Here is a 15,584-nt window from a genome sequence, read left to right as displayed (position 1 = left end):
ACACCCATTACCCCCTAACCCCCGACCCCAGCAGTGGAACCAGGGCACAGCTGGAAGCTGCGAGAAAAGCTCCCCTCGGAACGCATGGATGATGGTGAATACTGATTCCCAGCCTCGTTTTGTAAACCCATCCAAAGGCAGTACTGACCCAGTGTCTGAGCTAAAGCAACTCCTTGGAGACACCGGTGGAAAGTACACCAACTCAGCCTTCAAGTTCCCACTCCCTCACCCCAGCTTGCAGGATGGTCGCAAGGGCAGCCTTACTGGGATGCCTCACATCAAGCAGGAGGTGGATATAAAGGAGTACCTGGGCTCAGGGTGTGCAGTCATGGGCCGGGAGGGGGTGGTAAATGGCCAGCAGCAGTTCCACGGTCAGCAGTTTTCCCCCACCATTAGGCACTCAACTCAGGCAGCACTACAGCAGCACCTTCATCATAAACGTAACCTCTTCTGTAATTCCCCTGCCTTCAATCCGTTAGCCCCCATGGCTTGTCAAAACCTTCGTAAGTGGTGGCCACAGACTATTCCAGAGGGTCCTGTAACCATCAAACAGGAGCAAAAAGAACCCAAAAAGAAAAAGAGCGCTCAGAGTTCTCCTCTTCTCAAGCAGCCAATGGGTGGGCTTTTTGGTCCACTGGGCACACCTCTTCCAAAACCCAAACAGATTGTTATCAAGAAGCATAAACAGAAAGCTTCCCAACCAACTTTCCTCCCACATAACCAGATTATAATATTGAAACCTCCCCTCATCTCCCCAGGATGTGCATCATCCCTATCTCAGCTTGCTCCATCTTTACCAGGCATGGAATCTGGGCTTCCCCCCTCTCAGGTGGCTGAGAGCCACCCAGCTCCAGCTCAGTCTCAGGAATCCATTTTGAATAGCAGTAGTGCACCTATCTCTGAAAACACTCTTTCTTGTTTTACTCCTGTGTCAGTCCTAGCACCATCCACCCAGAAGGTGATAGCTTGCTCAGGCCCAGCTGGGTCAAATGCTAGCATCCCAACAACCAGTATCACACCTCAAACCTCTACAACACAGCAAACTCCTTCTCTGGCTGGCCTTAGTAACCTAGATCCAAAATTTGAAGAGCTGATTCGCCAGTTTGAGGAGGAGTTTGGGGACACCATTTCCTCAGCTTCTGCAGCAGAGACCCCAGAGAATGGCCCTGCTCAGCCAGTGGTGACCGAGTCACAATCAAACTCAGGACAAACCAGACCCGAGTCACCATCCCCAAAGCAGCCAAATAACCGCCCTCCTTTTCCCTCAAATGATTCTGACCCCATGGATGAAGGTCAAAAGGACATGGCTGAAAGACTGAAAGTAAAAACACCATTGCCATCTGAGGAGCTTTGTACTATTAAACAGGAAAGTGAGGAATGTGAGGTGGATGTGAAACCTTCTGGGCAGCCCCTGTCTGTAGCTCAGGATGCATTTCTGGAGCGACAGCACCCCTTCATCACACCTTTCTCCCCTCCATCTAAACGTATAAAGATTGAGTCATCTGGTGGCGTAACAGTGCTCTCCACAACTGCATGTTTGTCTGCAGACAGAGAGAGGGCTGATTTGAATACTCCCACCAAGGATATCTTTCCCTCCTCGCCTTCACTTAAAGGTTTTCTTGAGTCACCATTGCGTTACCTGGACACTCCTACTAAGAACCTGCTAGATACACCTGGGAAAGATGCCCAACCTGAGTTTCCCACCTGTGACTGCGTAGGTAAGTGAGAGAATTCAATCAGCAAAATATATTGGAGCAATTTGGGCAAGATAACTCATATTCTCAAACAGAATAAAAAAAATCACAAAAAAATATGTAATTTGAACTTTTGTTGCAGTATAGCACATCACACCACCCCACATCTCCTCACATTCTACTGATCATGAGACCCACTTAGCTAACTCCCCTAACCCTCTATTATTTACAATTTTTAAACACAGCCTTTTTTTTTTAACTCCGTTTATGTTTAATATAGTTTAGCTTTATTAGTTTCCAGTGTATGTTAAAATATTTCATTAGACTGTAATATAGACTAAATTGATCATTAGAATTCCCTTCAGCAAGCCCCAAATGTTTCTTTCATCATATAATTTCTGCATCAGCACATTTCTCAGGGTAGTGTTGGGCCATGTCTGAGAATGCCTGCTCTATCAGGGGCCCGTGCATTGCATTGCAGTCTGTTCTCTGTGCCTCTTGCAGAGGAACAATAGATTTGAAGAAAGGAGCCCATTGTAATTCTTTGGGCCAGTGCAGTGCACCACTTTCTGTCTGTTCAGGCTGTTGGTACAGTGAGTACAGCTAGTTTCTGCAAAGGAGGCAGTCACAATGAAGAGACTCTGCTCATATATCGTATGATATACTGTGGCCAGACATCAAAGAAGGGAGGGAATAGGGAGGACAGGGCGAGAAGAGATGGACTGCAACCTCTCAGCTCAGGCCTCATATCTCTTACTGTGTCATTTCAGAGGTTTTGGTTGTGTGAAATTTGTATTATACATTTGATATATAAATATCAATATTCTTTGACAAATATAAAATAATTTAAGAAAGTGTTCATTCAAGGATAGTAAGCTATGCCTGAACACTTGTTGGAGCTTGACTGTTACCAAGAGCAAAGGACAATAGAAGGGAGGTTTCCATAGTGAATCCTTACAGCACTCTGTCAACACCACAGGGAACACCCAGTGTAATTTGATACTTACAAACACACTCAAACCTGCCCCATATGCAGTACCTTCAGCAGTTATACAGTCTAGGGCTGTCAAAATGGCTGAAAAACTAAATTCGAATTTTGTACTTAAATATTATATTCAAATTTAAAATGCATAATTTCAGTTAGGGTGAAGAAAAGCTTTTGGCTTCTCTCCTGATGCCACAAGAGGGCGTGTCGACCAATGCACGTTTATTCAAAGCATATAAGATAACATGACTATCTGTGAAAAAAGTGCATAATGTTTAAAATGTTTATAATCCAATTATAATGAATTAAGTTGCTTTTAAACAACTATAAACAAAACAGCATCATGTATAATGTATTCATATTTTAATACAAAGGACCGAAAGCCAATCACACAGATTACATTTTTCATTTAAAAACACGACTTGCAGTGGGATGGGAGAGAAAACCCCACCATAAAGTCTCGAGATATGTTTTTTCAAAGTTAAACTTGCATTAATTTTACATGGCTTTCTAAACATGCGGCTCTTTTGTGCGAGACGTCCTTCTAGAAAATGTGCAAAATATGTGTTCTGTGTGAACGGCTTGGTTTCAGTTTTGACGTAAACAAGATCTTCTCCGCATTGATGTTCTCTTTTCCCGCAATATTTGTAATTAACAACGCAGCAGCGCGGCATCTAGTGGCTTCAACTGGATAGGCTAACAAAAACATTATAATGCAATGACACTTACATCGTCATCGCATCTCGTGCGCCACTGATAAGGCTGCCTCCTTAACGCACACCTAAAATTTGAATGCAACGTTTTTGCATTCGAATGTGGATTTTTATTTTAAATTCGACGAATATTCGAAATTCGAATTATTTTTTGACAGCCCTAATACAGTCTTAATATCGATTCTGACATGTTAGAGAGAGAATATATTTAGAATATATTTTTATGTTAGAGACAGAATATATTTAGAATATATTTTTGTTTTCTTTTTTCTGTCATAGTTTGTGCTTCTCTATGTAAAGCACCCAGTTTTTCCCATGCTGTTAGCTATTCTTGCATCAATTGTTGGTATTTTACCCTGCTGAGTAAGCAGGTAGTAAGTAGCCACTAGATGTTTTTCTTCTCACAAACACTTTTTCTGTAAGATTTACCTAGGACGTTCCCACAAATCTTTTCCTGACTTTAGTCACGCCTTTATCCTTTCATACACCCTGAGTGGAATGTGACCTTAGATTGCCTCTTTCCCAGACAAGCTCTCTGTCCCTTCCTCTCTCTTGCTCACCCACACACGACTGACTCATACTATCATTCTAATGGCATTACACATTTGCAGTCTAAACTGTTAATATCATTTGGATTATTAGCCATTGTTTTATAAGAGTGTGTCCATGCTTTAACCTGCATTCACTTTCACTCTCTGTCTCCCATAGATCAAGTCCTAGAAAAGGATGAGGGTCCATATTACAATCACTTGGGATCTGGGCGAGACATTGCTTCAGTCAGACAACTAATGGAAGAGAGGTGAGAGGCACCTGTCAGATGTCTGAATTATTATTGGTTCAGATAGCATTCCATAATGTCACCTTCTTCAGTGCTCTTGATGTAGGCATGTTCATTTGCAAACACAACCAGCAGTACATGTAAGGGCCATGTGGGATCATTCTTTAAAATCAAGTTTTTATTGAGCCAAATAGGAAAATCACAAAAACTAAATGAAGAGTACCTATTGGATTCTTTCTTTACTATTATAACAGTGTAATTAGCTGGAGAAACTATTTTGAAGGTTGGATTTAAAGGTCAGTCTGCTTGCTTTTCTGTAGCAATCGCCTTTTCTGTCTTGTCCCTTTTTAGTAACGTTACCAAAAAAAAGTAACTGGAAGAAGAATATTCTCATACACATACAATGAGTAACAATCAGACAAACTCAAGTGAAAATCCATTTATAGATTAAAATATATTTTTCTACTGTTTGAAACAAAGTATTAAACTTGAAAAACCACAGAGGAATACTACTGACTAGGGTTGTAATGATATACCGGTTTATCACGGTTTATCCGTTTTATCTACTGCATACTGAAGTACGCATACATAAATGGTGTTTTCAGCGTCTAAGATACATAAACATGAATGTCAGCAGAGCTGCTCTGAGAAAAAACGTAAATAAACATTTCCTAGATTTATTTGAGAAAAACCATGGTCAAATACACTCTGAAACTCAAAGGTCCGCTACAACCCATCAAAATAAAAGTTTGATTTAATTTGAAATTATGACAGAAATATATTAGCATTGTACAATGTACTTCAAAGTTATAGTAACAACAATAATAATATTCTTTATAATAAAATAATGTTTTCAAGGATTATCATGTTTGTCTATGTTTTAATTTTGCCAAAAATAAAAGGAGTTGTAAATTTTCATTTGATAACATTTTAAAACATTAATTAAAATGTTTTAAAATGTTAAAGTGTGATATAGATATACATAAGGTGTACAGCTTTATTTTTTTATTGTTTTTTACATTTATTTATTCAGAAGGGAGACTTCAATACTTTCATTAAAATGGTTTCAAGTTTGTTGTAGTAAAGGATTTGTTCACTCAAATAACCTGTTCTTGTTCTTTTAAGAGTCATTGTTACTGATAAGAATTATTGTTTAATATATACCGTGATAACCGTGAAACTGTGATATTTTCTGAGACGATTATCATACCGTGAAAATCTCATACCGTTACAACCCTACTACTGACCCCACATCATTTGCTTTAAGAGATCCCTAACCACCATGTCATTGTTCTGCGAGAGTTCTTTGGAAGCTCTGGCAGTTGGATCCTGGCAACAGATTCTTAACCAGCTGAGGATAAGCATCTCTCTATTCTGCCATTTGTTCTCCCTTCACCCCCTCCTCCCACCTTCCTTCTCTATGATCTTGTCCCCAGGGAATTTCTGACCCAGAATCCAACAGGAGTAACAGGAAATATCAGCATCAGCAGATCCACACAGGGGAGAGACAGGGAGACAGACAGACAATGAATAAAAGGGGAAGAGAAAAAGAATTTAGAGGAAATTAAAGAAGTAGGAGGTGAAGTGATGAAAACGGTGGGGTATATATTAAACTTTAAGCAATGAGTATCCTTTAGGTTTTTCATTTGGATACACGGGGCATAAAGGAAGCCAGATTTCCTTTACAGCAGTGCTGTCATACAGCGTAAATTTGTTACAAATGTATATACTGTAAATCAAGTTAATTTACTATATATGAGAATACTTGACACATTCCCTGAGGTCTGAAAACTTTATTTTCTAAAAACGTAATAATCCTATGATCATTGAGAAGTGTAGAGGAATATGAAAAGCTCCACAGGGTGTTGACCCCCTTTCCCCTGTAAGCATACAGAAGCTAAGACTCTGTTGACCCATTTGGACAGAGTATCTCCACCTTTGCTGACCTCTCGTACACTTGTCCACTCTCATTGCTTTATTTGAGAGCTGATTGAGGGCATAGTGGCTGTATTTCTATAGCCTGAGTCATCTCCTCTGAGATAAAGGGGGAGCTGGTGGGTAGAGGAAGAACCTCCCCTTTGTTTGTCCGTCAGAAAGTGACTATAGCCTCCTTAAGCCTAAGCCTGACCCTTTTGTGGCCTTTGACCTCATAGCCCACTCCTGTGGATCTTTGAAGCTTCTCCCCCAACCTGTGTAATTATAACTGAACAGTATTATACTTGGCACATGCTGCTGTCATACTCGTGCACTGAGAGTTTCATTTGACGAGACAAGCAATTGTTGACTGAGAACATGAAGCCATCATATGCAAATGTGTGTAAACTTTAGGACTGAGTATCACCAACTACTTCAATATATGACACACATCACATTACATGTGGAACTGTTCAATACATTGATGTATCACACATAAATCAATCATTTCTAAAGCTTTACCAAACTCAAAGCTTTAACTTAAATGTGCTGTATTTAATTTTTTGACTAAAGCCTATATATATCTGCAAACATAATATGTTTGCAGATATTTAGGAAACATGCCAAGTTCACATATTAGTTTCTCCGAAAAAACAACGCTGCAGCTACAGTTATTCTGCTTTGAAATGAGTGTTCCATGTCAGAATGTCTGTTTTTGTTTTGGTCCGTGTGACTCCATCCTCTGCCAGTTTAACCAATAGTATTTCGTCAGCCCGGGTTTCCAGTTGGCTGAAAACACAGGGCATTGCAGGCATTGAAACTGGGGTCAGAGATCACAGATTCTACCTAACCTAAAAAGCCTCAGCATCCATATAAAAAGCTCTATGAGCAGAGGCATATTAAACACACATAAAACAACTCATCACCTTACACTGTAAGACTCGTTGGTTGTCAGTTGTGCTCATTCCTTGTTGCATCTGGCTACCCGTGTGATTGTCGATGAGGGGAGGGAGAAACAATGCTCTCCAATATTTTGAATTTGGACTGCAATACCCCTTTCAACCTCTAGCTGTCAATACTACATACTGCACCTTTAATTCTTGATTTGATTTCTACATACATGCACCCAAAGCTGTATTAAGTATAAAGTGACTTAAAATGTGTCTTCGTTAAGATTGAGGTGGGTTGCTGCTTTTCCATGTTGCAATTTCAAACTGTAATTTGAGTTTGTCACTCAACTTCTGTCCCCTCGTTATGACAGATATGGGGAGAAAGGCGAAGCCATTCGTATTGAGAGGGTGGTTTACACAGGGAAAGAAGGAAAGAGCTCTCAGGGATGTCCTATCGCTAAGTGGGTGAGTGTGCAAAAAACGAAATATTTCTAAAATCAACTAAGCATTGGGTTACCTGAATGATTGGATGACTAATCAGGCTTAAGGAATACCCATATAATTAGGCTGGTGAGGGGTTCACCTGAACCAAATGGGCATGTTTCTTAACGCCTTCTGGCATTCAAAAACAGCTAGTTGGAGTGCACTGATTTTAACTTAAAATACCACAAGACATGAGACAGCAGTCAAAGTAGTACCACTGAATGATTACATTGTGATTTCTGCTTTGCTGCAGTATACACAACTACAACTTAACATCTATCATATGCATTTATCATTGCTGATTGTCTTTCTCTTTGTAGGTGATTCGTCGCAGCAGTGAGAAGGAGAAATTGTTATGCGTTGTGAAGCAACGGCCTGGGCACCACTGTGTCAATACTGTTATTGTTGTTGTCATCCTGTGCTGGGAGGGCGTGCCCCGTGCTCTGGGAGATAAACTCTACAAAGAAATAACAGAAACCCTCATCAAATATGGCAATCCCACCAGCCGCCGCTGTGGACTCAATGATGAGTGAGTTATGAACACAACTGAGGTGTTTTTTGAATTTTTATTTGTGTCTTTGAGGTAAAGAGGTGACAGGAACTTGTATTTTGTGTGGACTAATTTGGTTGATGACTGTAATGTTGGACTTAATGTGGGTGTGATATATTGATGCATTGGTCACATATTGGGTGATTTACAATTTCTTTTGATGTGAATTATAACCTGTTTACATTTTTCAAGAGTTTTCAGTATCATATTAAAATAATGAAATAATAGTTCATGCAAATCACATTATTGACTAATATAAATTCCGTTTAATCACACACTTGCATAAAGCAGATCCTGTAATCAAATGTAATCATACATGCTCCCTGTACAGTATGTATCTTTCGTAAGACTTATGAAAGCTCTCGATGCTGGTATCTAATGACTCTGTAATGTATTGTTTTCACAAAGCATGATTTAAGGAATAGACTCAGAGGATGTCATCTATTGTTATTCAATTAAATTCATGGTGGATGCCTTTTGCAGTCGAACCTGTGCATGCCAAGGGAAGGACCCAGAAACCTGTGGAGCTTCCTTCTCTTTTGGCTGCTCCTGGAGCATGTACTTCAATGGATGCAAGTATGCTCGAAGCAAAACCCCTCGCAAGTTCAGACTGCATGGAGACCACCCCGAAGAGGTTAGTGTCACATAAAGAAGGCAAAAATAATTTGCTAATGTAATTGGTGTTTTTTTTTTTTTTTTACAAGCCTAATAAAAATAACTGAGGGTAATTTTACATCACCCTAGCTTGCTCTATTATAATTGTATTAAATTATATATAATAAACTATTTTTCAAATCAAGGTTTAAATATGTTTAAATATGAATGGAATAATTTACAACTACATTTTTCTATGATTATAATTAAACAGTGTGTGTTGCATTTTGTTTACTCACCGAGATATGAGTTGACATCTTAAGGTTTTTAATTTAGTATCTGCTCCCGTCAGTGTTCTGGTCTGGGTGCCATCCAAATGCTACACTCTACACTCAATTTACAGTAAAAGCATTTAAAGTCGTTGCCGATGCAGATGAACTTGCACCTTATTTACTAAATGTGACCCTAGACCACAAAACCAGTCATAAGGGTCAATTTTTCTAAATTGAGATTTATACATCATCTGAAAGCTGAATAAATAAGCTTTCCATTGATGTATGGTTTGTTAGGATAGGACAATATTTGGCCGAGATACAACTATTTGAAAATCTGGAATCTGAGGGTGCAAAAAAATCTAAATATGAAGAAAATCGCCTTTAAAGTTGTCCAAATGAAGATCTTAGCAATGCATATTACTAATCAAAAATTAAGTTTCATATATTTACAGTAGGAAATTTACAAAATATCTTCATGGAACATGACCTTTACTTAATATCCTAATGATTTTTGGCATTAAAAAAAATCAATAATTTTGACCCATACAATGTATTTTTGGCCATTGCTACAAATATACCCCAGCGACTTAAGACTGGTTTTGTGGTCCAGGGTCACAAATAGCGTTTTGCCGCATATTTCTATTATGAGACTTTTTGGTTATAAGATTTTCCAGTTTTATGGAAGTCATCATCTTTTGATATTTTAGTCAATGTCAGCTGGGCTATTGGAGACAAATAGGGAAAGGGGAGTTGACTTCAGTTATTTGTTTTACTCATATAAGCTGTTGTACAATTCTGAGTCACTGTTAGTCTATCCCAAACCCTGACTGTGTGAACATAGCCCTTTACTCTTCATGATAGCCCATGTAAACTCATTTGAATTATTATTTTTTTTTTTGTACAGGAGGACAATCTCAGGGATAACTTCCAAAACTTGGCCACACATGTGGCCCCTGTGTATAAGAGGCTGGCTCCCCAGGCCTACAGTAACCAGGTTTGTTTTTTTAAATTTCAGTACACAGTGTACACCATTCAGGCACATTAAACCAAAAAGCTTTTCTGGTAATTGTGGACTTGTAGGTTTGGTGGGGTTTCAGGTGATCAAGAAGTTTATGAATTTAATGCTTCAGAACTTTATTTTTATATAGTGAATTACGGTATTAGGAAGTGTTAGTAAAATAAATAAAAACTGAAATAATCATTTGTTAATTGAAAATAATTATTTTCTTTTTCTGTGTTATTCAGTGTTTAAATGAGAAGATTGCCTCAGACTGTCGGTTGGGTTTGAAGGAAGGACGGCCATTTTCAGGAGTCACTGCATGCATGGATTTCTGTGCCCATGCTCACAAAGACCAGCATAACCTCCACAATGGCTGCACTGTGGTATGTTATTAATTATCATTTATGAATATATGTATCTGTGTAAATAATGTGTGATTATACACAGTATATTTTTTATAATACCCATTTTATTTATGTATGTATGTACGTATGTATTTTTATGTAGGTTAGGCTTTTGCATCATACTTATTTTTAAGTGAATGCTCTCCAGGGCTGTACTGTGGTCACTGCCTGGGGACTACTATGTGTTGTAACTTGTTCTAATTTACCATACATTGCAAATTGTTCCTGTACTTATAAATTAAAAGGATACACTGGTCGAAATTAGAATTGTGTTAATGTACAATAGGCAGTAGGAGATGTATCCGATATATGGAATTAATTGCTATTTACTTTAGCCTTACAATTCCTAATTTTGTTACTTCCAGGTGTGCACTCTTACGAAAGAGGACAATCGCAGAGTGGGCACAATCCCAGAAGATGAGCAGCTGCATGTGCTTCCGCTCTACAAGATTTCTTCAGCCGATGAATTTGGAAGTGAGGAGAACCAGCGTCTCAAAATGCATACAGGAGCCATCCAGGTGCTCACTAACTTCCGTCGACAGGTTAGAAAACTTCCAGAACCTGCTAAATCCTGCCGGCAGCGTCGGTTGGAGGCCAAAAAGGCTGCATCTGAGAAGAAGAACAGGAAATTGCAGCTTGCAGAAACCCCAGAGAAGACTGTCAAGATGGAGATGCACCACGTGGAGTCACCCCACCCTCAGCAAAGCAATAAAGGTCAGTGGTTAAATATTAGTTTATCTCTATATACATAAACCAGTTTATGTAAAATTCTAAAAGGGAGTTAAAATAACTACCGGTTGTTTAAAGTAAAGGACAAACCATTAATTTGGCTGAAGTGGGAATATTTTAGAGATGTGCTCTTTGGACTCTGTAGTGCCATTATTTGAATGTAATTCACCATTACTGTTGAAGATTTTAAACTTGAGATCTTGTCTTATAAAATTGAAACACAAAAACTATAAAATGTATATTTACTATATCATTTTTTTCTTGTTTGTCTGTTATCTAGCTATTCCAAAACAGGAGGTGAAACCAACCATCAAAAAGCCTGTCGACCACTTCCAGCCCTTCAATGGAGCCATACATGGCTACCCAGCACTAGGGAACGGCAAGACAACCTCTGATCCACACAGCATGCACAGTTCGTTGTCATACCCTGGAAACTATGCAAGAGGTTGCATCCCTACCAACAGCCAACCTCCTGCACAAAGCCCCATCAATGGCTTTCACCCCAACCTCCAAGAAATATGCTACGGTTATTACAACTACCCTCCCAGCGCACTTTTTCCTCCTGAGCTCTTGGGATATGATAATGGAGCCTGGCCCAAAGCTGGAGAACCCTCTGCCACACCATTTGACCAGAAGCCAGATGTTCAGTGTCTTCAAGCCAAACTGGCACAGGCCTATCCCAGCCGTCCTGTGCAGTTACAGCAGCAAATGGCTGATGCATCCGTTCAAGGCTTCCCACACCCTTCTGAGGTTTCCCAGTCTACTGCTCCACCCAGTCGTACTCCATCACGTGAGCAAACACACCGCTCTACACCTATCATTAAGCAGGAGCCCATGGATGTGCCCCTATATGATGGCAGATCGGATGGGCAAGCTCAAAGCTGTGGAGAACCCTCTGCCACACCATTTGACCAGAAGCCAGATGTTCAGTGTCTTCAAGCCAAACTGGCACAGGCCTATCCCAGCCGTCCTGTGCAGTTACAGCAGCAAATGGCTGATGCATCCGTTCAAGGCTTCCCACACCCTTCTGAGGTTTCCCAGTCTACTGCTCCACCCAGTCGTACTCCATCACGTGAGCAAACACACCGCTCTACACCTATCATTAAGCAGGAGCCCATGGATGTGCCCCTATATGATGGCAGATCGGATGGGCAAGCTCAATGCTGCCCTAGCACTCCCAGTACCACGCCAAAACCTAAAGGCTGGCCTGGGCACAAACCAAACGGCAGCCTAGTCCCTCAAGGCTGGGATGGAAATATCAGACCAAGTCCAACTGATTTGCCTTTCACTCCGGACAAGCAGAGGCTCCACCAGCAACACCCACACCAACATGAACACCCTCAGTATCTGCAGCAGCAACAATGGAATTCCTATTCCTGCCCTAACACTCCAATGCCATCCCCTGCCCCATCTCCGTCCCCATCCCTAAAAGCAGGTCCATCACCTGCACCCTCTCCACATCCGTCCACCCCAAGACAGTGGGTTAGCCCTGCCCCTAGTCCACAACCTAAAGCATGGGGTCCTTGCGGACCCATAGGTTACGGTACTGGTTGTATAAGGCAAGGCAATCCTGCTGGTGCTCTCCCTGATAAAATGCTTTCCCTAGCAGGTGAGAATTGTGGGTCTGCACCTCTGGGACTCCAGGAGAAAGCCTGGAAATCTGGTGGTGGATCAGCAGCAGGCAGCACACCCTCTCCGGCTCCTGAGGGACGCTTGTTTCCCGATGCACTGCAAAAGTCGGATGGTCAGGCATGTTGGGACAGTGAGGCAGAGACCCAGAGTGAACGTGACCCTGAGGAGGAAGAGGTGTGGTCAGACAGCGAACACAACTTCTTGGATCCCAACATTGGAGGAGTAGCAGTGGCCCCTGCTCATGGTTCTATCTTGATTGAGTGTGCCCGTCGGGAGCTCCATGCCACCACGCCACTTAAAAAGCCTGACCGCTCTCACCCAAGCCGCATATCCCTGGTCTTCTACCAGCACAAGAACCTGAACCAGCCCTGCCACGGTCGGGCTTTGTGGGAATCCAAGATGAAACTCCTGGCCGAGCGAGCACGACAGCGGCAACAAGAAGCTGCTCTTTTGGGTCTCTCACAGGAAGATCTTAAGGCCTATGGGAAAAAACGCAAGTGGGCGGCTGGATCAGCGAGCCCATCCCCTGGACAAACCAAGGACAAACGAGAGGGTGTGATGACACGGATGGCGCCCACACAGCATACCACCACCCTAGTCACAGTTTCACCCTACCCATCCACACACCTCACTGGTCCTTACAGTCGATTTGTGTGAACGCTTGTAGACTGTTGCCCCCTGGAGCCAGAGATGGGAATAAAAATGATAAGGATCATTTTACTCCTTTACCATTTGCTTCCCCTCTTCTAGCTCTAAAACCTCTCTCAGGCCACCACAAGGGAGGGAGAATAGAGGAAGGGGCACTTTTTCACTTTTTTTCTTTTACCTCAAATTTTGGCAGCAGTTTGGGAACTCCCCAAACGGACATGCTGTCTATGGTGCTCTTGCTCTCTCCAACGTGGGAGGGATTTCCATAGCTACCCCTCCTGAAGTGAATTTGATGATCCTAATTATTATTGCTCTATTATCAATATTATTACAATTGCTATTGTTACTGTCAACGTTGATATTACAGGTATTGTTATTATATAATGAAGATGACTATTTTTTATTTTAATGTTACTGTTTTTTTTTTTTCATCTTTGTTATTAATATTATGATTTTTAACCCCTCTTGACTAAGAGGGACTTCTTTTCTTCATTCTTGCTTGTTCATTATGAACATGAGAACAAGCTAATCAGCATTTTTGTTGCGCTTTCCGCCTCTCCCACCCCCACGAACCTCTCTATTAATGAAGCGCCATCACATCATTGTAAGTCACATTTATGACTGCATCAAGGCATATCTAGAGTATTTGCTCATTGCGCTAGTCACTGAACACGTGACCAAGAAAGAGAGGACCAGACACCAGCTTGGGCCTTTCTGTTTGGTGCCACTCTAATGAAATCTGTAAAGTTTCTCATCCCTTCAAATGGTGCTTCTTTTCTGTCTCAAGTGTCTCTAAATTTGCCCTCACAATATCGAGGCAGGTGCTGGACCTGGGTGCTCTTTAGCAGCAGATGTCAGTCATGTTTAGTGGCAGGGACCTCCCAGTCCCGATGATGGCTCAGCCTTCCATCATGCCATCTGATTGGTGCTGACTCATTTGTCTGCAGTTTCATTGGCCATTCTTCACTACCCATGTGACATTTTTTAGACTAAGTTCTCTAAGGTGCTGATAGTGCTAGCAAAAATCCACCTTAATCAAACCGCCCTAAAGAGCTGCTGATAACCGCCCATGGGTCTTATGCTTATGATTTCCAGAATCCAGACTCAGCTCAAACAGGGAATTCTAAAATCATCAGCCAATTTTTATTGGCTTAAAATTCTGCAATCTCTGCTTGATTCACTCTAGATATGTTCAGATTGACTGTAAAGCGGAGACTTTGAGCTGCAGTAGGTAAGAAACCATTTAGTTTTTTTTTTTTAATAATGACTTGCTTCAAAATTGCCATTATAAATGAGTATCTATAGGTTTGTAACATCAGTGTATCTGGTTGGTTTCAGTCAGAAGATCTACACAGGGTACAATCTAGAGGGGGACTTTCTTATGCTTATGATTTCCAGAATCCAGACTCAGCTCAAACAGGGAATTCTAAAATCATCAGCCAATTTTTATTGGCTTAAAATTCTGCAATCTCTGCTTGATTCACTCTAGATATGTTCAGATTGACTGTAAAGCGGAGACTTTGAGCTGCAGTAGGTAAGAAACCATTTAGTTTTTTTTTTTAAATAATGACTTGCTTCAAAATTGCCATTATAAATGAGTATCTATAGGTTTGTAACATCAGTGTATCTGGTTGGTTTCAGTCAAGATCTACACAGGGTACAATCTAGAGGGGGACTTGACTAACTGGTTCCCTTAGTTACCTATGGGATTCCCAACACAACCGCCCCTGTACAAACTGAGCATGTCTTCCATGTCCTGATTTATCTGTAGTTATCAATTTGTGATGACTATTTTATTCGAAGTTGTTATTTTGGGGATATTTTCTTACCCACTGCTGGTTAAACCCACCAGCCTAATGGAAAAGAGCACATTTCTTGGTGTTGGTGCTACTATGAGTCTTTTATGCTCCTGTAAAGTTTCCCCTCTCATTATAAGCAGCCCTCTTCTCTTTTTTTGCCCTGAGAGATCATCCACACCTGGAATTCTTGGTGCTGATTGGCAATGCGTACAGCTTCAGCTCAGTTGTTTGTGCGAGCTTATGTATAACTACATAATACGTGTGTGTGTGTGTTTGTGTGCACGTGTATGGATTCCTAAACATGCACGCTGGTTAGAATGTACGTGTGCCAGTGTGAATGCCTGTCTGTGAGCTACATATAGAGAGCAATGCAGGGCTGCTGCTGGTTTACACAGGGCTGTAAGGTGCTTGCCACTCACAGAGGAGAGATCCTGGTGCTCATTAAGTGGTCCTAAAGCTCTTTACCTCATGTTGTACAGACACTGGTCCCAGTCAC

General features: G+C 41.1%; 1 protein-coding gene across 1 annotated transcript in view; it reads left to right on the top strand.

The window, feature by feature from the left end:
- The window catches only part of tet3 (tet methylcytosine dioxygenase 3), a 54,005-nt gene extending 39,485 nt beyond the window's left edge, over positions 1-14,520 (top strand). The window contains exons 3-12 of the mRNA XM_016572800.1: positions 1,595-1,718; positions 4,101-4,191; positions 7,346-7,439; positions 7,778-7,986; positions 8,491-8,641; positions 9,781-9,870; positions 10,122-10,259; positions 10,646-10,994; positions 11,290-11,769; positions 12,067-14,520. Coding sequence (XP_016428286.1) covers positions 1,595-1,718; positions 4,101-4,191; positions 7,346-7,439; positions 7,778-7,986; positions 8,491-8,641; positions 9,781-9,870; positions 10,122-10,259; positions 10,646-10,994; positions 11,290-11,769; positions 12,067-13,298 — 2,958 coding nt within the window. The 3' untranslated portion in view covers positions 13,299-14,520. The remainder of the gene's footprint in view (positions 1-1,594; positions 1,719-4,100; positions 4,192-7,345; positions 7,440-7,777; positions 7,987-8,490; positions 8,642-9,780; positions 9,871-10,121; positions 10,260-10,645; positions 10,995-11,289; positions 11,770-12,066) is intronic.
- Positions 14,521-15,584: the final 1,064 nt, after the last annotated feature.

Source organism: Sinocyclocheilus rhinocerous, unplaced genomic scaffold, assembly GCF_001515625.1.
Source record: "Sinocyclocheilus rhinocerous isolate Xijiao unplaced genomic scaffold, SAMN03320098_v1.1 scaffold352, whole genome shotgun sequence".
Classification (NCBI taxonomy): domain Eukaryota; kingdom Metazoa; phylum Chordata; class Actinopteri; order Cypriniformes; family Cyprinidae; genus Sinocyclocheilus; species Sinocyclocheilus rhinocerous.
Note: the sequence above shows the minus strand (reverse complement) of the source record. Positions and strands in the feature narration are given on the sequence as shown.